At 42.0% G+C, this 23116-nt stretch overlaps 1 protein-coding gene across 1 annotated transcript in view; it reads right to left on the bottom strand.

Moving 5' to 3' along the window:
* DYRK1A (dual specificity tyrosine phosphorylation regulated kinase 1A) overlaps positions 1–23116 on the bottom strand; it is a 75642-nt gene that overhangs the window by 7085 nt on the left and 45441 nt on the right. Inside the window, exons 3-7 of the mRNA XM_041487751.1 lie at positions 13572–13777; positions 3977–4069; positions 2866–3054; positions 2086–2233; positions 450–736 (exon numbers count right to left, since the gene is read on the bottom strand). Coding sequence (XP_041343685.1) covers positions 450–736; positions 2086–2233; positions 2866–3054; positions 3977–4069; positions 13572–13777 — 923 coding nt within the window. The remainder of the gene's footprint in view (positions 1–449; positions 737–2085; positions 2234–2865; positions 3055–3976; positions 4070–13571; positions 13778–23116) is intronic.

The following is a 23116-nucleotide window of genomic DNA, read 5'->3' as shown; positions in this document are numbered from 1 at the left end:
TTACTTAATTTTTTATTTATTAGCACTGCAGATTTCTACAACCAAGTGCTGTGCATTCTCCACTGACAGTACAAAAACACAGCCAAGGAGAAATAAAAACCATGGAAAATTTATAATATGGTGGATTGTTATCTACTGGGGCACTAAAGGAAGTGGAGGATTGTCAAATTGTTCAAAATAAGGCGTGGATGTAACACTTTTGGACTTGGTTTAGTTGTGAACGTGGTGCTGCTGCTTCATGCTTGGACTTGATCTTAAAGATCTTTTCCACCCGTGACAATTTTGGGATTCTGAGCTCTTGTGGACTGTGGATCTCTATTTAAAACTGAGCTATTATTAAAAACCCATCATGAATAAGTTTCAATGAGCTAGATGAGTATTATAAATTAAATATCCTACATCTTTCAGCAGCACAAACAGAATTGTCTCCGGTTTCCCCCCAAACTCACCCTCTGCCCAAGCTGACACGAACTGCCAAAATCCACGATCTTGATGGCGCTCCTTTTGGGGTTGCAGAGCAGGATGTTCTCTGGTTTTAGGTCACAGTGAATGATGCTGAGCTCGGGGGTGGCCAGGAAGAGCAGGGCCGTGCACATCTGCTGCGCGAACTTGCGCGTCAGGTTGAGGGACACGCCGCGGAAGTTGGTGTTCCTCAGCAGGTCGTACAGGTTGTAGGACAGCATCTCAAACACCAAGCACAGGTGGTTCCTGAACATGAAGTGGCGCTTCAAATGCACTGGGGAAAAGGGGAAAATGTCATTAATACACTCTGAGAATGATGGGTTAGTTACAACACTGCACGTAGAAAGGAGGATCATCAATAAAATAACAGAGCATTGTTTTTCTTCCCTGGTTCTGTGGTGTTTACAAATTATTTCTGCCATGCTTGGAGGACAAGAGGACATTTTCACATCCTCAGGTGCACCTCAGTAAAACTGGAAAATCTTGTGAAATCTTTTAAATGCTTTAATCAATGTGTAGGAAGCTGAGCACCGAGTAAAATAAGAGCATTGGGTTTTTTCCTGGTTCTGTGTTATTTACAAAAGATTTCTGCCATGCCTGGGGTACAGAGGGGCATTTTACACATCCTTGGGTACAAAAACTTGTGAAATCTTTTAAATGCTTTAATCAATGTGTAGGAAGCTGAGTGCTGAGTAAAATAAGAACATCAGGTTTTTTCCTGGTTCTGTGTTATTTACAAAATATTTCTGCCATGTTTGGAGGTCAAGAGGAGATTTTCACATCCTCAGGTACACCTCAGTAAAGCTGAATTAACCAAAAACCTGTGAAGGAATATATTATCAAAATAAGTTATCACTCCCTTACATATACATAAGAAAATATTTAATTGTGAGAGTAATTTAAAATACACAATGACATCACTGCAATTTATAAGCTGATCACTTCAATTAATAAAACTGATCAATATCCCCAAGGAATTGTATTCATTTTCTTCAGGCACAATCTCAATTTATGAAAGGAACCAATCCAAGCCCTTTTCATTAAATAAGTGAAATATTCATCACATTCCTCCCTGTTCAGAGGCCAGCAGGGCTTGCCAATGTCAAACCTTCAGGCTGCCACAAGAAAACTGAAAGAGGAAAAACATTTCCAAGAAAAGGCAACATGCTCCTCTTTCTGACATAATAAAATACTGAATATGAGCACCATGAGAATTCAGACTTTTAATTAACGTGGATTTTTGGTCAGCCTGGAGTCCATGGATTTGTTTTCTCCATTCTCCCACAGCAGTTCCTTCTGTATCCTTTACAACTCACTTGAGATGGAACATTTTGCTCCCACCTGATGCCATTTCCTGCCACACATTCTTCTCCAAATTCCTGTTCTCTCACCTTTGGAATTCTCCTCCCACCATTCCATGTCCTGCTGGGTTTCCTACACTTGATTCCATCTCCTCCCCACACTTCCTGAGCTCGCTGGACCCACCAGCTTGGTAGGAACCACCAAACATCATCACAAATACTCCAAAATGGATTTGGCTATCAGCTGAAAGCAGCCTAAGCTCTACAGCAAGATCCAAACTGTTCATAATACAATAAAAACGAGGAGTAATTAATTCCATACCTATGTAGTACTTCATCTCAGTGTCATGTTTGTTCATCAGCTCGAGCAGTCTCACTTCAATCTGGGCCTGGTTTAGGAAAGCCTTCTTGTTTTTGATGATTTTGATGGCCACCCACTCCTGCTCCACTCGGTCATAAGCCTTCACAACCTGCAAGAGAAGCCAAATCCATCAGGAAAATCCAACTTTCAAAACCCACCCAAACTCCCTTGTTCACCTTTTTGAATTCAGAATTCTCCTTTCTAATTCTATTTTTCCTGATGATACAATAAAGCTACAACTCATTTGGTGATGTTTATTGCAGAGATGCCACTTCATATGCAAATAAAATTATCTAAACCAACACTGTAAAAGGACTGGTAAATCTGAGAAAAACTAAAACCAACAAAACAAAAGTTCCATCCTTCTTCCAGCCTTGGCTGAAGCTGCAACCAGTCAAAACAAATGCTGCTAATGACATTTATAGGAGGTACTGTTTTAAGTTAAAAACCCAATCCAAACTAAAAACCCAACTCAAACTAAAACCAAACTCAAGTTAAAAATGTCAACAGATGGCAAAAGGTGGAGGATTTCTCGTTGTAAAATGCAACACACACTGAAATATAATTAAATGTTTTCTGTAGTAACATGAAATAGCATAAAATATGAGTATCTGAACAGGCACTCAGGATAACAGGAGTGAGAAAACTGAGTTTTAATTTCAAAATAAAGCAGCAACAGCACTTCAAATTAAACACAGCTGTGATCCACAGCAATGATATAAACACCTAAGGAGCCATTACCTGTCCAAAGGATCCTTTGCCTATTAAAGAGTCGATTTCATAGCGGTCCATCCACTTCTCCCCATTTTTCACAATGTAGTCATAGTTGTCATCATCATAACCATCATTGTAAACTTTCCTCTCCTTTTTGTGACTGGAATCATCTCCCTGGCCCTGCTGATGCCGCCGTTTTTTTTTTGCATAGTAAACCTGGAGGGGAAAAGGAGTTTCCTTAAGAGCCCTGCTTAGAACTGCAGCTCAAGAAAGAGGAAAATCAACTTTTATTCAGTATCTTGTGGTTTGAAAGTGCAACTTCTGCAAGTGGAAAACCAAGCAATCCTCTCCTCTTATTGCTGTGTTTGAAGTCAGGTCATTATTCCAAAGGAAAGTCTTGAATAATTGAAGAACTGGGAAAGCAAAGCTAAAGAAATGTACTGACACTAATAAATAACAGTAATAACTGATAAATGTACAAACACTAATAAGTAACAGTAATAACTCTGATAAATGTACTAACACTAATAAATAATAACACTGATAAACATAGTAACACTGATCTCTGGAGTTCACAGGTGCCAAAGGAACAGAAACACCCCAGCACAATGTGCACACAGTAAGATTCAAAATGGTAACTAGCCTGGAAACAAGAATTACCACTTGATCTTCTCCCAAGACTGGGAAAAAATTCCAAGGAAGCCATTAATCACCATAAAAATCCTTCACATTCCTTTTATTGTCAAATGTATTAACCTGAACAACTTCGTATTTTCCATTTGTCTGTAATATTTCATTCAATAATCAAGGGAAAACACTTCAGCATTTTCCTTATAAGCTCTTAGAAACATTAATAAAGTTTTATTGAGCTCAAAGTGTGCTTGTGCCACTTGTGTCTCCTTGTCCTGCAAGCTCAACATTTGTTTATAAAACAACAGAAAATAAATCCCAGGATAAAAGATTTCCTGTGTGCTGGACAGAAACAGGACCATGACAGCCATGACCTCAAACAGGACGTGAACAACTGAGAGAAAACTTGAATTTTTGGATCTCTTGATGGGATTATTCATAGAAAATCCATTTAAATCATGTATTGTAACAAACATCAGTGCACACTGAAGACAGCTGCAGCCATTACCTCATTAATATGCTTGTATGTTTTGATCAAATCTACGGAGAGTTTCCTCAGTGGAGCAGTGGCTGGATCACGAAAAGTCTGGGGCATCCGCCTCTGGAATGGGAATATGACAGAAATTAGATTAAAAACAGGAATTTAATGGTATAGTTACTACATCAAATTGTGAAATTCCTCATGGAAGTGAGCTATTTAAATGCAACAGGTTTGTTTTTTTTTTTTTAACTGACAATAAGAAAAACCCCACACTCAGTTTAGTTACTTTTTTGATATATTAATAATTATATCAATTTTTCAAAAAGGAGTAAATTCCAAAATTCCTACTTCTCCTTCCACTACACCCAATAGGTTTAATGAAAATCTCCTCTGACAACAAAGACTCTCCTCCATCACTCCTCCCCCTCAGGACTGACACACGAACTGCCACCATATTCAAGGTACACATATTTAAGTCCACAGGAACTTCTGGAGAACTGGGCCAGCTCACCACATTCAACTGCATTAAATTCCAAATAAATATTGGAATAAAATATAAACAAAATCCAGGTCTACCAAGAGACAAACCAGCTCCAAAGGCTGTGCCCAGCACTGCTGGACAAGCTCTGGGAATTCTGTTCCCCCCCAGCTGGAGTCTGATGGGGACTCTGGAGAGTGGCTGAGCCCTCAGCCTGCTCCTCTCTCCATCCCAGAGCACCTGACCTGCTGGCAATGCCCATCCCGATGCCCCCAGCACACTCTGCTCGGTGTCCCCAGGTCCTTCCCCAGCAGGTCACCCCCAGCCTCTGCTGCTGCCTGGGGTTGTTCCCCTCCAGGTGCAGAACAGCACCTGCACTAAACTCAGGGTGAGTTTAAGCAATTCCACTGGAGAAAAGCTTGTTCTGTGGCATGTTTTCCATCAGTATTATTGAACTAATAAATGAGTTATTAAATGGAGGTGTCCACGGAAGGGCTGGAGGTGGCACTCAGAGCTCTGGGCTGGGGACAAGGTGGGAACAGGGCACAGCTGGGATTCATCTTGGAGACCTTTCCCAACATAAATGATCCTGGAATTCATATCAGTGATATGAAATTGAAAAAGCAGAAGTCTTCTTCTGCGACTGAAGAGAGTTTGCCAGTACCAAGTCTACCTGCCCTTCTATTTTTTATAGGATAACTTAATACTTATAATGGTTGCTGTAGAAATAACTCTTTATCCCCTCAATGACAAAATAAAAAGAATCACATCAAAGCGACCCAAAAAAGGTCTCACAGAAAGAAATTATAGAGAGTTTGTGCTTCTGAAACTGGACATGCACTGAGGTACCCGAGGGACCACCCTAGAAAGCCAAACTCCCATTCTCCTCCTGTGTGGGCAGGGGGAAAAACCATTAATTTTATTTTATTACAAGTACAAGCACTTTGTAAACATCAGGAAACTGTCTGAAAGTTTCCTAAACAAACCATCAGACATTTACAAAACATTTTTGTTTCTTCCTTTCATCTGGCAAACAAATGTGGCCCATGAAATAAACCCCACCTAAAGGGGATCTTTAGGTTCTCTCCCACAGCACTGAGCAGCACCAAGTCCTGATCCAGCTGTCATTGTTAAAGCATCTTCAAATCCAAGTATTTCCCTCAAATTCCTTAATTCTGACTGAAAGAAGGTGTTGGAATATGGGAACACTGGTGGGGTTTGCTGGTGAAAGAAACCAGGATGTGGCAGAGGAATATCAGGAATACTGGCAGGGCCCAGTCCCTGTCCTGGGCTGCAAAACCAGCACAGGGACTTGATTTTTGAGAAAAAATTCTCAATGTGGAAGAATTCCATAGTTCAGACCAACTAATCCCACAAAAAATTGCTCTAGTGTGGAAAGGGAGTTTGTATGACAAGTCTTAATGTTTATTTTCTAATTTATAAGTCAAATTTGCTTGCTCAATTCAAAAATAAAGATCTAATTTCCACTGTGAAATAAACAGCCTGGTGAAAAAAAAAAATATCTGTATTATCACCATCCAAAAATTATAAATAATTTAAATTCTGCAGGCTACTGCAGCCAGTCCCTTCTTTAACAATTGTGCATTTTGACAGTCACACATTTCAGAGCACACTCCTGAACTTGTATGAACTTTTCCAGAAGTTCTATTTTGCTCCCCTGGGTTCATACAGTTTTGGGTTGAATTTTTTTCCTCACACTTTTACACCACGAAATTTGTAATATTCCCTTCTTTTTCCAAGAGGGGATTCTTTCTTCCTGATGATGGAAGAGCATGGAAGGAAGTAATTTTGTGTTTTATACAACAACACTGTCCAATCATTTATTGTTGGGGTTACTCTGATTTCTGACTTGAATTCAGGGAATGCTCAACCACCAAAGAAAGGGGAAAAGAAAAGAAGGGGGAAAGGGGAAAGGGCAAAGGGGAGGGAAAGGGGAAGGAAAAGGGGAAGGGGAAAGGGGAAAAGCTCCCATTTCACAAGCTTCAGTCTCTATCTGGTGGCCAGACAGCAACACTGCAAGCTCAGATCTCCCTAAAACCAGAACACAAATCAATGAGATGCTGCATCTCAGGTCTGAGAGACGAGAAATTACTTTAATTACAATTATAATTTGTAATTAAATAATAAGGAAATACCCACAAAAAAGGCCCCATTTCTGTGTCCTCAACAAGTTGGTGACAAAGCATATTTTATGAGAACTGTGACTTTTAACTCAGGTGTGCTGTTTGAACTCCCAGCCTTTGGGGATGGAACACACAACAAATTTCTCTCTTTATGGGCATTTTCTTTTTTGTCCAAACAGATGGCATTGTTCCTTTTAAAAATATTTTTATTTTGATTATGGGGAATCCTGAGCTATTTATGGGATGCTTTAATTCAGATTTTTTTTTTTTACAAGAAGAAAGATCCATCACCATCCACATTCATTAAAAGAAGAAAAAAAAAGATAAATTCAGCTTGCATATAGCACATGTTCCACTTCACAAACACAATAAATAATGAAGTTTTCATTGTGTCAGGGCAACTTTTAGCAAGAATTCCAAATGTAATTGTTTAATTGACCTGCATGGCCACACTGATGACAGAGACTGCTGAAGTTAAATCATCATTAACAATAATGTTGAACGGGTAGTGAGAATACCCAAATTAAAGATTTTAAACTCGTGCTACAGCATGAACTTGGCAAAGATCTTGATGTGGTCAGTAAAATCTCTGGCTAAGATGTGGTCAGAAAACCTCAAATTGTGCAGGTATTTATATATAATAATAATACTTTTATTTGTATATATATAAATATATATATATGTATGTATGTATATATGTGTATATGTATATGTATATATATATATATATTCAAATTATGTTAGATAAACAGAACTAGAAAGGTGTTTAACAATCAGCCTGACCTTCCCAAGGGCAACTTTTAGCAAGAATTCCAAATGTAATTGTTTAATTGACCTGCATGGCCACACTGATGACAGAGACTGCTGAAGTTAAATCATCATTAACAATAATGTTGAACGGGTAGTGAGAATACCCAAATTAAAGATTTTAAACTGGTGCTTGAACAACATGAACTTGGCAATGATCTTGATGTGGTCAGTAAAATCTATGGCTAAGATGTGGTCAGAAAACCTCAAATTGTACAGGTAATTATTTATATATAATGATAATAATTTTATTTGTATATATATAAATATATATATATGTATGTATGTATATATGTGTATATGTATATGTATATATATATATATATTCAAATTATGTTAGATAAACAGAACTAGAAAGGTGTTTAACAATCAGCCTGACCTTCCCATTTCAGGTATTTCATAAAAGCTGAACTACTGGAATTTGTTACCAAAATCTAACCTCAGCTCCTTCATCAGGTAAACCAATTTTCTAATAATTTTGTAATTAAATGAAAAGAGTTTCAAGGAACTGAGCATCATGATAAAGATAAAGAGAGCAGCAAAAAAAGAAATTTTGAAGTTGTGACAATTTTTAAGCTCCTATCTTTCATTCCCATCAGGCTGTGTTGAACTCACAAGATGGAACCAGTTAAAACTGGACAGTGAAATATGAATTTATTACCATTGCAGGAGAAAGATCACAGAAATCCCAACTTTTCTGTTCACCCTGGACCATGTGTTCCCACACTGCCCTGAAACTGAAACACCCAGCAGCCACAGCCATGAGCAGGACCCCTCCTGCCAGCACTATTTGGGAAATAAAAGCCCTAAAAAATAACTCCTGAAGGAAAAAAATGTAAAAAGACAGAGCTGGAAGTTTTTAACTGTAATTTAAAGCCTCATAAATAAGAGAAAACCAAAAAAATCTGGCTGGTCTTGGAGTATCTTCCTAGAATTCTTTGATCCTTGTCAGTGATGGGTTTGGGGAACACAGCCAGAAAGCAGTAAGTGCAAGAGAAAATTATGTAAACAATCTTTTAAGAGCAACTTACATGTAATTATTTACATTATTTACATTTAATATAAACACAGCTAATTTATATAATCTGAATATAAATTGTCATTATTATTCCCTAACCTTTAATCTGCAACTGTGAATGATTCCACAAAAATCAAAATATGGCCTGCAAGCCACTACAACCCCAAATGCAAGCAGGACAGAGCAGGAATAAAACCAATAAATTCACATGCAACACCTGGCTTCCCTTTCTCTGCTGATGAATTAAAATCATTCCAGGAACCTGAACCAGACACTCCATTAAAAAAAAAAAAAAAAAAAAAAATGGAGTCAGTCTGCTGCAAAGACACAAAAATAACCTGTGAGAGCATCCTCAGGTAATCAGGGAAGCTCAGGGATGGGATTTTGGGAGAGGAGCTTTCCGGGCAGCACCGCGGCGCTGCGGCCAGCAGAGGGGGGCGGCAGCTCGGGCAACGCTCCGCTGGAATCCCGGCAGCCGAGCTGGGAAAATCCCCATTTCCAAGCTCAAATCCCCATTTCCCGAGCCCAAATCCCCATTTCCAAGCTCAAATCCCCATTTCCCGAGCCCAAACCCCGATTTCCCGAGCCCAAATCCCCATTTCCAGAGCCTCAATCCCGATTTCCAGAGCCCAAATCCCCATTTCCCGAGCCCAAATCCCCATTTCCCGAGCCCAAATCCCCATTTCCCGAGCCCAAATCCCCATTTCCCGAGCCCAAATCCCCATTTCCCGAGCCCAAATCCCCATTTCCTGAGCCCAAACCCCCATTTCCAGAGCCCAAATCCCCATTTCCCGAGCCTGAACCCTGATTTCCAGAGCCCAAACCCCGACTGCCCGAGCCCAAATCCCGACTTCCCAAGCACAAATCCCCATTTCCAGAGCCCAAATCCTCATTTCCCAAGCCCAAATTCCCCTTTCCAGAGCCCAAATCCCGATTTTCCGGACCCTCCAGCCACCGGGGTACAACAGCAGCAAAGGGGCTCCAGCTCCTGCCAGCCAGCTGCTGCCTGCTCACACCAAACACGGCACTTTTGGGGCACCCAAATAGGATGTTTAGGGCACCCAAAGAAGTTTTAGGGCACCCTAACAGTTTACTTTCATGGCACCCAAAAAAGGGTATTTTAGGGCACCCAAAGACGTTACTTTTAGGGTACCTAAATGAGCTATTTTTAGGGTACCCAAAGAAGTTTAAGGCACTCAGATTACTTTTAGGGCACCCAAAGAAGTTATTTTAGGGCACCCAAAGAAGTTACTTATAGGGGATCCAAATGGGGTGTATTAGGGCACCAAATAAGTGACTTTTAGGGTAACTAAATGAGTTATTTTTAGGGTACCCAAAGAAGTTTTAGGGCACCCTAACAGTTTATTTTTAGGGCGCCTGAATGGGGTGTTTTAGGGCACCCAAAGAAGTCACTTTTAGGATACCTAAATTAGTTACTTTTAGGGTACCCAAATAAATTTTAAGGCACTCAAACAGTTTACTTTTAGGGCACCCAAACAGGCTGTTTTAGGGCACCCAACGAGGTTATTTTTAGGGTGCCCGAAGAGGTTATTTTAGGGCACACAAAGAAGTTACTTATGGAGCATCCAAATAGGGTGTTTTAGGGTACCCAAAGAAGTTATTTTTAGGGAACCTAAATGAGTTCCTTTTAAGGTACTGAAAAAAGTTTAAGGGCACCCAAACAGTTTACTTTTAGGGCACCCAAAGAAGTTATTTTTAGGGCACTCAAAGAGGTTATTTTAGGACACCCTAACAGTTTACTTTTAGGGCACCCAAATGGGGTGTTTTAGGGCACCCAAAGAAGTTACTTTTAGGGTACCTAAATTAGTTACTTTTAGGGCACACAAAGAAGCTTTAGGGCACCCAAACAGCTTACTTTAAGGGCACCTAAATAAGGTATTTTAGGGCACCCTAAGGAGTTACTTTTAGGGTACCCAAAGACACTTTAGGCCACCCAAACAGTTTACTTTTAGGGCACCCAAAGAAGTTATTTTTAGGGCACCTGAAGAGGTTATTTTAGGACACCCAAACCGTGTACTTTTAGGACACCCAAACAGGGTAATTTAGGGCACCCTAACAGTTGACTTTTAGGGCACCCAATTAGATTACTTTTAGTGCACACTAAGAAGTTGCTTTTAGGGCACCCTAACAGATTTGTTATTTTTATATCTGCACCAGCAGATTATTTTAGGGTACCCAAGCAGGTTGGTTTTAGGGCACCCAAACATTTACTTTTAGGCTGTGGAAAGCTGTGGCACCCAAGCTGTCCCAAAGTTCCAGGCTGCTGATGTTGGGAAATTCCAGGAAACTGAAGCTCCCAGACCCAATCCTTGTCTGTCTGACTGGATGGGAGCCACTGCATGGAAAGGATCCTACCTTAAAGGATCAAACTCCCTGAATCTGCCTGAAGTCACCTTTTTCCTCCTCCTGTTTTTATGGATATATTAAGATCAAACTATCAAGGCTTCTCCAACAGCCAATTCCTTTTGCTGCATATTAAACCCAGGATTTTCTGGAAGATAAACATTGGAGAAAAGGAGGCTCAGGGGGGACCTTGTGGCTCCGACAGGAGGAGGACCAGGGAACAGGGACAGGAGCAGAGGGAACGGCCTCAGGCTGGGCCAGGGCAGGCTCAGCTGGGACAGCAGCAGGAATTTGCCCATGGAAAGGGTGCTCAGGCCTTGGCAGGGGCTGCCCAGGGAGCTTTGCAGTGCCCATCCCTGCAGGTGTCCCCTGGAGGTGGCACTGAGTGCTCTGGGCTGGGGACAAGGTGGGCACTGGGCACAGCTGGGATTCCTCCTGGAGATTTTTTCCAACCTAAATGATACTGGAATTCTGATCCTGGTATGAACCTGCAAAGGCAGAAGTCACCTTCTGGGACCAAAGAGAGTTTTCCATTATAAAAGGCTGGTCTGTGTTACAAGCTCCACAAGGAGACGACAGAGAGAACAAGTGGTGGGATCCCACCAGAGGAATGAAACAAGCACCTAAAGATGGTTCCAACAATGTTCTCTGCAAGGTTCCTTTCCAGAACTGACATTTACAGGACAAAACTCTATCAAGTTTTTGGATAAAAAACTTTTATCAAGGCCAGAGTGTGGCAGTATTTTCATGGCAATACCTTGAATAAGAAGGATTCCTGTAGGAATGTCATACAGAAAGAATGGAACACAAACCCCCAGATGTTTGCAGATCACATCTGGAGAGAAAAGCACAAAGCCTTCAACCACAGAGGTCAAGGATTTTTTTAATAAGAAAAAAGAAGTTATTTTTTAATTAAGATGAACAAGAGCTGTAAAAAGGCAACCCAAAAGAAAGAACAAGGAATTTATACTGCAGAGAGACCAGGTCCAGAGCAGATGATCTGAGCCACCAGCAGGAAGGTCTCAGCTGGATCTGGCTGTGCAGATAAAATCAGAAGTGCATTGCAAAGACAAAAAGTCTTTGGGAGTCCCCACAGAGGCTCACACAGAACTTCCACTCCAAGCAGGAGCCTGGTGAGGAGAACTCTTGGTGGAACTGGGTGATGGGAGAAGCACAAGAACTCGAGGGAGGAAAGAGGCAGGGAAGGGAAGTAGTCAGGAGACTTCAGAAAGTTGGCCACCATCAAAGCCAAGAACATTGATTCTATAGAGTTGTGGTGGTGGTGCAAAGACAGCTTGATTGCCACGGCCAAGGTGGCCAGCTGATTATTTCCTCACATGGATCATGTCCATACAACCTAAAATTCCTTGAGTTTGTTTCCAAAGTGCCTTGAAAGGATTCAGGTGCAACTTTTCTTGACTGACCAGCCTCATTGCAGAATTTTTGGGAGACCTTTAACCCAAAAAAAGCTCACATAAAATGCCTTTGTAGATCCTCAAGCTATACATTATTACATAGGAGATTTCCTCTTCCTCCTGGTTGGCCCCTCAGGAAAGGAAACCCATCCCTGGCCAGCTCCATTCACTTTGCTCCAGTCACTGGAGATCTCCAAATCCTGGCACCCAACATCCTGGCCATAAGTGTCTTCCCACAGCACGAGAGCACCTCCTGATGGTTCTGGAGACTTTTCTGCCTAAAACATCTTGAGCAGCAAACACACTTCACCTCCATCCTCTTCAGTGAAACATTCCTCATCAGTCTGCACCAAATTTTCGATTTCTGACTTAGAGGCTTTGTTGGAACCCATCTGCCCTTATGTTTCCACAACTGGGCCATGGAATTTTTAAAAACCAACAGAATTCCCACTTATCCAGAACCACAGCAGCTCTTGTGGCTCCTGCTGACAACTCCTGTGACTCCTTTCAGCAGTCCTACCTACTCAAATAAAATCTATTTTGTGCAAACTTCTGTATTCCAAATACACAAAACTGTCCATTAGGATAAGTAATAAAGCAATTAGCTGCTAACAAACAGCCCAAAAATTTAAAAAATAGCTATTATTTTAAAAAGAGCTTTTCACAGTTCTCCACTTGGCCAATCTTGCTCCCCCCTTATTTAAAAAAAAAAGTTACAAGTAGAATAATCATAATAAATATGTTCCAGGACTTTAGAAACAACTTTAAAAACTTTTTTTGAAGTTATAGCATACTTATACATATATATACACATATATAGATATACACACACACGCACACACACACATATATACACATATATATATTAAAATATATATACACACATTTTAAAAATACACACACACACACACATACTATATATAAAAATTTGTATTTTTTAAAATATACTGTTGTATCTTAACTCCATCCTTACAGAGTTGGGAGTTAATCAGTTAAAAAAAAAAACATAGAAGAATAAATGCCCCATCCTGTAATTTATGGTTGTGCAATACAGGGACAGAGAGGGACGTTTCACACGGGTTTAGAGTGACAGAACATGGGAGGAATGACCTTAAACTGAAGGAGGGCAGGGGCTAGATGGGATCTTGGGAATGAGGAATTGTTCCCTGGCAGGGTGGGCAAGGGCTGGGATGGAATTCCCAGAGCAGCTGTGGCTGCCCCTGGATCCCTGGCAGTGCCCAAGGCCAGGTTGGACACTGGGGCTTGGAGCAGCCTGGCACAGTGGAAGGTGTCCCTGCCATGGCAACCTCAATCTTTAAAGGTCCCTTCCAACCCAACAGACTCCACAGCTCCACATTCAAGAGCTGCCAGCTGCAGCAGGAGCCCTCCCCCATACCTGGTTTGTCAGGGGCAGTGGCTGCTCGAGCTGCTCAGCGTAGGATAAGGCCGAGACCTGCTGGTCGCTGATGTTCTGCTGCCGCCGGTCACTGTACTGCTGATGCGAATGGGACATCTGTCCAGCCATCTGAAGGCCAGCAGCATGGAATGAAAACGATGGTGCAAGCCGAACAGATGAAGGTTTGCATGCTGAAGTCTCTCCTCCTGCAAAGACAAGGCGAGGGTTAAGCGAGGGATGGGTTGAGAATCTTGCCCTGTGGATCCCAGAGCTCATCGGCACCCAGGGGCTGTCACACACGGGGGATTCCACAGGGAGGGATCCCAGAATCATCCTCAGGGAAAGGTTATCTGCAGGGCTGGGCAGGAAGGGTGGACAGGGCCTTCTCATAAGGACAAGGGGACATGGCCTTAAGCTGAGAGAGGGGAGGGTTGGATGGGATTTTGGGCAGGAATTTTTCCCTGTGAGGGTGGGCAGGCCCTGGCATAGGGTGCCCAGAGCAGCTGGGGCTGCCCCTGGATCTCTGGAAGTGTCAGAGCTGGAGCAACCAGGTCAGGTGGAAAGTGTCCCTGACCATCAGGACTCCATCTTTAAAGGTCCCTTCCAGCCCAAACCATGCTGGGACTCTAATCCTGAGCATCCCTTTTCTCATATCTCCATCTGGGTGTCATAACTCAGTCAGAATTTGACAGGGGTTATTCCAAACACACAAATTCCATGTATGGATTCCACAAAAGCCAGAAAACCACAAAAGTTCTGCCTTTCAGGGTTGCTTCCAGCAGCTTTCTGGACTGATTGTACCAAAAGAAAAACCAGGGTCCAGCCTCAGCAGCTCATCTTTGTTTGGGGATAAGGTTTAGGGGTGATGATGGTGGGACTGGGATGATCCCAAAGGGCTCTTCCAACCCTGGTGATTCCCTGAATCCCTGATTCCCTGTCCTCTGTGTTTATGCCTCCCTACAAAGCACAGCAAACAAAGAGCAGCTGCAATCTGAAAGCAAAATTATCACTAAAGATTAAATTTAGAAGGAAGGTGTTAAACAGCCAAGCACCTGACCAGCAAAGGGAAATCCCCACTTCCTTTACAGTCCAAACCTTGCAAGAAAACACAAGCACGAGAAAACAGTAGATGAGTACAGCCAAGATTTGGCTTTCTTAAAAATAACTCTATCAAAAGAAAACTAAAATATTAAAATTGATACTGCACATTGACTCAACACCTATCAGGGCAACAGAAGAACTGCATGGATGAAATCAAACAACATTTCACATTGATTATATTAAAATATTAACCATTTTAAGTTAGCATTGCACAGGAAATTACTTTTAACTCTTCTACAAAATATCCAATAAAAACTGAGAATCAGAGTTAATCTTCCATCTCTACAACTTGGTGGGTTTAGTGAACATTTCCATTTCAAGATTCACTGAACACTCCTGTAAGAATGGCTGAACATATGTAAGACATCATCCAGTATCTCTACTTTTTGCTCTTTTAATTTCTGAGGTTCTGCTTAACCTGAAAAAAAATCATAATCTCACTTAGCAACATCATGGTGACTGAAGTAAAAGTCAAAACAATATTTAAATCAGAGAGTCAAAAATACCACTAATTCTGAAGTGTAGAGCCAGTTACTTTCAAAGGTTTAAATCTTGTATTTTCTTACCTCAGGCTATAGGTCTCCAATAGAGAGATACCTGGCCAATTACATAACTTAATAAAAACAAATTTCATTTTAAAAAATTCTGCCCTTCCATGTGCTCCTAAAAAAGCAGAAAGCTCAAATATATAAACCCAAAAATCCTGGCACCATGGGGTTCTCATTTACAGTTTGACTTCACGGGATCTTCTGACACTCCAAAAATCACAACAAGTCTGAGGATAAACTGAATAATGCACTACACACATTTAAAATAAAGTAAAAAAGAAATGTAGAAGTGTGTTAGAAGTGTAATTATCCCACAAAACAACAGTTGTAATGTAATACAAATGTTGTATGTGATGTTTTGGTTCAGCTGGAAACTTTTTATGTTTGTAGACCTTCTCCTCCCAAGTCCACCTGCACCCATATCCATAATTTTAATTTTTTAGTTTAGAATTTTTTTGAGATTTGTTGTTTGTGAGTAACAAAGAGGTCCCTGTTGGCTTGGAGGACAGTCCCACACCAAATGTGACACCACAAAACCAAACTGTGTCCAACAAGAACCTTCTTAACCCAGAAACACAAATGGTTCCACAAGAAATCTCAGGAAAAAGGGACAAGATTAGAGCCTGACCAGTGTGATGAGGTGAAGGATGACAAGGAGATGGATGGGAATTGGCCAACTCATTCCCGTGTTCTCAACCCAAATGGAAAAGGATTTGAGTCACCCCTGAAATGGGACCAACCTCACCCACCTCAGCACCCCCCCGGGGCAGAGGTTAGGGAGCTGAAAGCACAAGGATCAGCAGCCAAGGAATTCCACCCCCCTGAGGCTCCCAGCCCTGGCCACCAACACAAACAAGGGCCCTGATGGAATCCCTGCCCTTGCCACATCCCAGGCTCCACTCCTGAGCCCTGCAATCCTATCCCAGCACAGCTAATCCCAAGGGAACACTCCTAGAAACACCGGTGACACAGCAGGAGGAAAGGAGGGGAAAGAAGGACTGGTTAGAATAGAAATCTTGACCTCCTTTAGTTTTAGGTCGAGGAGTTGCTCCAGAAATAAGGACATTTGTGCACAGCCATTAATTGAGCCTCTGGTGGCTCTGAGATTGTTTTTTGGCTCATCTGGAGAGCTCCAGACACCCAAAAAAATCAGGGATCTGCTGACCATCAGGGCAGGACTAAAATCCACGTGGGCACTTGTTCCCACAATACATCCAGAACTTCCACAGGACAGAAATATCTGTGAACAAGGTGCAGTCAACCATCAATTTTCCTTTTTAACCACTAGGAGTTCAAGTGATCACACCTTGTAAAGCACCTTGGGAAGAAAATGAAGTTAAAAAACCCCAAAACATATGCCAAGATCTCTAATCATGAAGTACATTAAGGGAAAAGATTATGGATTTGGAGTGGGTAGAATTGTCTTACAAATAGGCCTTACCTAATGTTAGTTCAGAGGAGGCATAAAAATACCCACCTTGATGTGTATTTGCACTCAAAAGAGGCTCACAGAACTCTCTGAAAATAGACACACTGCAAAAATGGATTCCCTCATAAAGGAGAAGGTTTATTTCTTAAAGCATCATCTCAACACAGTGGAAGAAGTTCAAGAATACATTCATTTATTTGGTGAGGATGGAAAAACTTTTGTCATTTAAAATAACAGTGTTTTAAATGGATTTTTTTAATAGATGTTTTGGGGCCTCCCCATCCCTGGAAGTGTCCAAGGCCAGGCTGGGACAGTGGAAGTTATCCCTGCCCATGGCAGGGGGTGGGACTGGATGATTTTAAGGTCCCTTTCAACCCAAACCATTCTGTGATTTTACAATTTTTCCAAGCAACAAAGAAATTATTAACTGCAGGTATAACAAATATTTGAAATTGTGATTATTGAGGAGTCTATAAATGAACTACAATTGGTGTAATATTGGAAAAGTTTGTGTAAATTTCTGCATAGATTTTTAAGAACCCAATGCAGATTTAATTTCCTATCATCCATTTGAGATCCTGTTATTCCCATTTTGACATCAGTCTACATAATTCATTTAGATGTTAAACCTCCTCCCAAAAAAAAAAAGTATTTTTGGTTGTAAAACACATCCCTGGCCTTCAATTTCAGCTACAGCAAGGCACAAACAGTCACCGAGTGATGGGGAAGAGCTGCAGGTGACTGAGTGATCCCAAGAGTGGACCAACAATCCAGAAAAAATCAGTGGATTGTAGCCAAAGCCCAACTGGCACAGGACTGGGCAACCTCCAAAGGTCTCTTCCAGCCTCAAAGTTTCCATATTTCTGTGACACAAAAGTCAGCACAAAGTGAGATTTCTCTCTGGATCAGGAGTTGTTACAGTAGCTCCTCTGTTTGGTGGGACTGCACCTGAAAATCCCAACAGTGATTCCAAGGTTTCTTTGCATTCCTGTCACCCAGCTCATTAAAGACCTTTGCTTCTCAAAGTATCTTTGTGACTCTCTTTGTCCCTCTGTCACACTTCTACCTTAGTGTTCTATTGAGGAGTATTCATAGTGAAATATAAAAAAGGAGGCAAAGTCAGACAAAAGCCATTAGAGCATTCAAAAAGTGACATTTCCTTAATATGTCTTCCTACTTCTCACCTCACAATTACAAATGAGCCCCCAAAAAGGACCATGGTAACAGTCTGGACCCTGTGAGTGATGCAAATCTGCCTTCAGGACTGACAAAAGCATCTCCCAAGTGCAGCAGCAGCAGATTTTGGCTCCATGACACGACAAAGAATTATCTTGCTGATAACAGAACCTTTGCAACAGCCTTAAAACACTTCCCTGTCTGCTGATGGTTGTGCAAGATGAAGCAGGTAAAAGAAGTGAAAGTCCCATCAGCATTTATTCCATACTTCTAAAAGTTTAAATGCAGGAATTCCCCAAGTTTGGAAGTGTCCAAGGCCACGTTGGACAGGGCTTGGAGCAACCCGGGATAGTGGGAGGTGTCCCTGCCCATGGCAGGGGGTGTGATTAAGATCATTAATGAAGTGTGAAACTTCCTCTGCACAATTCATCTGCCATTCTCTTTGCCTTGCTAGAACTTTTCTTCCTTTTCTTCAACATTTTCCCTCCTAAGAACATTGCTTTAACCCAAAATGTTTTGAGCCTCTCTCCCTGCCTCTCCCTCCTATCCCACCCTCCCTTTCCACTTTTGGGTTGCTCAGCCATGTGCACACATTGCCTCTATTCCCTCTCAGGGATATGCTGGCAGCTGAGTGAGAACTTGACAGAAAACACCACCAGAGAATGAAAGTGTGAAGTGTCTCGTTGGCCACAAAGGGCGTTCTGCTTCCCACACAGAGTTCAGGAGCTGGAGGGGCCACACCACAGAACAAGCACGGTTCTTACTGAGCAGGACAGGGCAAGATTTTAATTTTTTTTTTATTTTCAACCCCTGCAAAACCACCACAGGTGAAGGCAAGCACTTCTTGTTGCTTTTTTCAGTGTTTAAATTAGTGTTGTGAAAGCAGCCCTGTGTCCACTCTAAGCAAATCCCATGTCAGCTGAGGAATTGTACAACCTCTTCCTTCACAGAAGATTGTTTTTCTTTGCAAAGTTCATTGTTTTGCAGAGTTCTGGTCAACTTTATTTTTCAAAATCTCTGCTTAGAAAAGCTCTCAGCATCCATGAGCATTGTGACAGCTCAGTTACTGAAGAGTGTCTGGAAAAGGGAGCCAGATCCCTGCACTGCTCCAACACCCAACCACCTCTGAGGTGTATCAGCAATCCTGAAACAGCCAGGGAGCAATCAGCAACAAGCACTCGGATCTGAGAACTCTCTGTTCAAATAAACCCACGCTGAAGACGAGTTAGACCTACCAGAGTTCTGCCTGAGCATCACAAATGTCAGCCCTGGGGACTGCAGAGTTTAGAACAATCATCTTTCAGGCAATGAGCAAACTCCAACCTGAACTCTGCGTGACCTCCTGCAGCCCTGCTCTGCCCATTGTCCCCACACACGGGTTTGCAGCGACTGCCTGAGAACCTGGGGGGCCAGGGACCTCACTCTGCTTGCTCTGGAGTGGGAAAAGCTGAGAGAACCCAGGGAAAAGCTGAGAGAACTCAGGGAACAAAGGGAAATTACCTGTGGCAGCTCCCGGAGAACAATTCCGTTATAAATATCCCACAGAGTTCCTCCTCTGGAGGAACTTTATTATTGTGGGGGAATTACTAAGAATGGCTGCTTCAGAAGTTATCCTACAATAACTATTCAGCCAACTTCCCTGTACAGAAATGCCAAACACTGCTTTCCCTCTGAGCAGAATGGACCCCTAATCTTAGAAACAACCCTGCTCTCCAACCCCATTCATGGGCCAGCACCCCCACGGGCTCCTCCTGCTCCTGCTCTTCCCTACAGCCAGAGCTGTGGCTCAGGAGGTGATACCAAACTCCTGAGTGCCATCTTTTCCCAGCCTGGAGTAAAAGTAGGCCAAGAGCAGGTTCATGAACTGTTGTGTCACTGCTGAGCCTGTCTTGGCCAGTTCCTTCCCTGGATGAGCTGCAGCAGGAGGTGGACTTTGGGCAGGACTTGTGGTCTGTGGCTTTTGTGCAATCAGAGGACACCAGTTCCCTTTCCTGGAGAAAAAGTGGAGCTCAGACCTGTCACAGGGAAACGCTGTGGGAAATATCTACCAAAAATTAAAAAAAAAAAGCCACTTTAAAAATCTGGTACCAGAAGGACTGAAGGCTGCTGCTCATTGTAATTCTCCCACTACAAGAGAAAGAAGTTTCTAAAACTCATTTAATCTACTGGCAACACAGTATATAAATCTGAGTTTCATTAACTTGTAAATATGACTTTGAGTACACTCCGGAGAATCTTAGAACTGAGAAAATGTTGTGAAAGTGAAACCACTTTTTTTTTTTAATAAATGAAGCCCAAGATTGCCAAAATTCTCAGCTAAAGCCTACAGGAAACACAACCACTCTGAACTTTCAAAGCCCAAATTAAGCTCTCTGAGACCTCTGCTTTTCCACTTCTGCCCTGGAGAAGCACCTGCTTGAAAGCACAGCTAAAACCCCACCTGGAATTCCACAAGGAAACAGGGGCAGGCCTACAAAGGGCTGAATGGACTGAAAATGCACCAAAATGAACAGAACTGTGTCCAGAAATTAGGAAAGCCCAGAATCCTTCCCCAGCTTTAATTCTGTGCCTCCATGTCAATAAGTTATGATTCTGTTTAGCTCCATGAATGCCCTGTTTGTTTTAGGGGGCAGAATGGAAGCAGTGCTCGCTGAATAGGTGGCCATACAATAGATCTTTTTATTTTCATTGTGTTTAACATAATATCCCTTGCCACTCTTCAGACTGTGCTCCAAATAAAATTATTCCTGGCTGCTTATAGATTCTATAGAGTGGTCATTGTTTTTGCATCCTTGGAATTCACAAACAATCATTTCCTTCTGTAGAATTCTGGATTTTCTCCTGCTCTGCAGAAAAATGGCCAGACATGGGATAAACACAAAAGGGCTCCATAATTTAAGTTTTTGTACATTCAGGACTTTGCAAAGACAAGGGCAGGTAAATCTCTGTTTTACAGAGCTCCACAGAGGAGCAGCTTTACAAGTTAGGTAAAAAAAGCTCCTTTTTGACGCACTGCCCTCATGTGATCCTCCAAGAGAGGATATCCCAGGATTTAGAGAGGAAATGACTGTACGCATACAAACAGAGCTATCAGAGAAGGTTTTCCCCTTTTCTAACACACTTCAAGTTCTTCCCAAATTTTTCCTGTCCCACTGGAACTCTGTCCAGCTCCTCAGGAGCACGGGTCAAACTCAAGTACTTTGACTGCTGATTCACCCCAGCATGTATTTATTTATTTAATGACAAATGAGTGAGTGAAACAATATTTCAGCAGTTGATACTTTATTACTGAATGTTTAATAACCTGTATTTCAAAAAGATACCTTTTATTTTAAAACTGACAAATAAAAATTATCCAAATCCTCGTTTTCCAGAGGTCACCGATGCTGGTGAAAATGTGCCAAGGTTGAGGTTCTGAGGCTTTTTTTGTCTCCCCCTTCAAATTCATGTGCAATTTATGATCTTATGCAATTATTCTAAGGTTTATAAGTTTTGTAATTGAATGAAAAGCCTGCCATTAAAAAGAGGGAATATAAAGGAGAGGGGGAAATGGAGATTAACTCTTTTTATGATCATGGTGAAAGTTCAAAGACTCACAGAAACAATGTTGGAAAACACCTCCAGGATCATCAAATCTAACCTTTGACCGAACAAACATAATAACTCTTAAAGTAGAAATAAAGACTGAAGTGTGAATATTATTCCAAACACAGGTTTTCCAATAATTACTTAACTCCAACTACCTCTGCATCTTTAATTCTGCTTTAATTCACCTGCCCTTCAGTTCCAAGTGAAAACCACAAATACAAACAAAAAATTCTGTCAAATTCAATAAATAAGGAGAAAAATCTTTTTAGAAACCACAGTAATCTCCTAACACAGCAGAAATTTAGGGACACAAAGTTTAAATTTACATTATTTTTATCCTTTAAACATGCTAGCAAAGAACCTCTAAACTTGCTCTTCAGTAGGCTTCAAGCAAACTCCAAGTACACCCAATTTTTATTAAATCTAAGTTTTTGGTTCTAGAAATCACTAAGTGTCTCTATGAAAACGTTGGCTTTATCCAAGAAAAACTAAATTTCCCTCTGCTGAATCTGAATTTTTCTGAAGGGTTTAGAAAATGGTCAAAAAATTAAAATTCCACCAGTAAAAACCCAATTTAACCAAAAATCTGCAGATGGCAGAAATTCCCACTATTACTAGCAAATGCCAGGTGGTATCAAACCACAGATACATACTGATACTTATGTGAAAAAGAAGGAGAAAAAAGGAAAAAATAGCATGGAATGTAGCTGGATTTACTCAGTTGAACAATTCATTATCCTTACGGTCAGTTTTAGAAGAGAACGTGAGCAGTTATGGAAGAAAATGCAGGAATTGGACACAGGAAGACGGAGGGAGGGAGTGGGAACAGGACTGAAGAAGGCAAAGTGATCCATGACTGAACAGGAGAAAAAGCTGCTGGGGAAGGCAGGGATAGGAAAAAAAGGAGAGATACAGATGCAGATTTAAGCAGCAGAATATATTTTAAGCTCAGATTTCCCAATATTCTTAGACAGGAATGATATTTAGGACAGAAAAAAAAAACAAAAAACCAAAACCAGGACTCAACTTAGAGCTGAGGAGGAGCTTGGTTTTTGGTGTGGAGTTTGTTATTTGTTTTTTTTTTTTGTTGGGTGGGATGTGAATATACCATTTTTGAAAGGTGAGCGTGTGTGCTCCAGAAATAGATCATTCTAAAGAAAAACCAGATTCAGATCCCGATCTCGGACAGCGAGAAGGGGCGAGGTGAGTGTATCAGCGTTCTGCTTTCTGCGGGAAGCTGGCTACTTTAAGGCATTTTATTTAAAAAATAAATTTAAAAATAGGTAAAAACCAGAGGGGAAACTGAGGGGAAACAGCAATTAGCCGGAGCGGCGGGCGGCCCCGGCCCGGCCGCGCTCGGGGCCCGGCGCAGCCCGGTGTGAGGGCGGCTCGCACCGCGCAGGCCCGCGCGTGAGGGGGAAGCCGATCCCGGCGCTCCCTTCAGCGCATCCCCGGCTGCCGCAGCGCGCCCCAGCAACAGCGCCTCATTAGCATAGCCCACCCCGGGCCGCGCCGCGCCATTGGCCCGCAGCGCCGCGGCGCGGACCAATGGCGGCGCGCTATGCAAATGCGGGCGCGCAGTTGCCAGGGCAGAGCTGGCGCGCGGCGGCCAATGGGCGCGGGCTCCATAAACAAGGAGCGCGATTGAGCTTTGTCACATTCGCCGGGCGCTGTTAACACTTTCCAGTTTAGGGCGAAATTAG

This window comes from Pyrgilauda ruficollis, unplaced genomic scaffold (genome assembly GCF_017590135.1).
Source record: "Pyrgilauda ruficollis isolate IOZ18807 unplaced genomic scaffold, ASM1759013v1 scaffold84, whole genome shotgun sequence".
Classification (NCBI taxonomy): domain Eukaryota; kingdom Metazoa; phylum Chordata; class Aves; order Passeriformes; family Passeridae; genus Pyrgilauda; species Pyrgilauda ruficollis.
The sequence above is the reverse complement of the archived record's forward strand: the minus strand, read 5'-3'. Positions and strand labels throughout refer to the sequence as shown.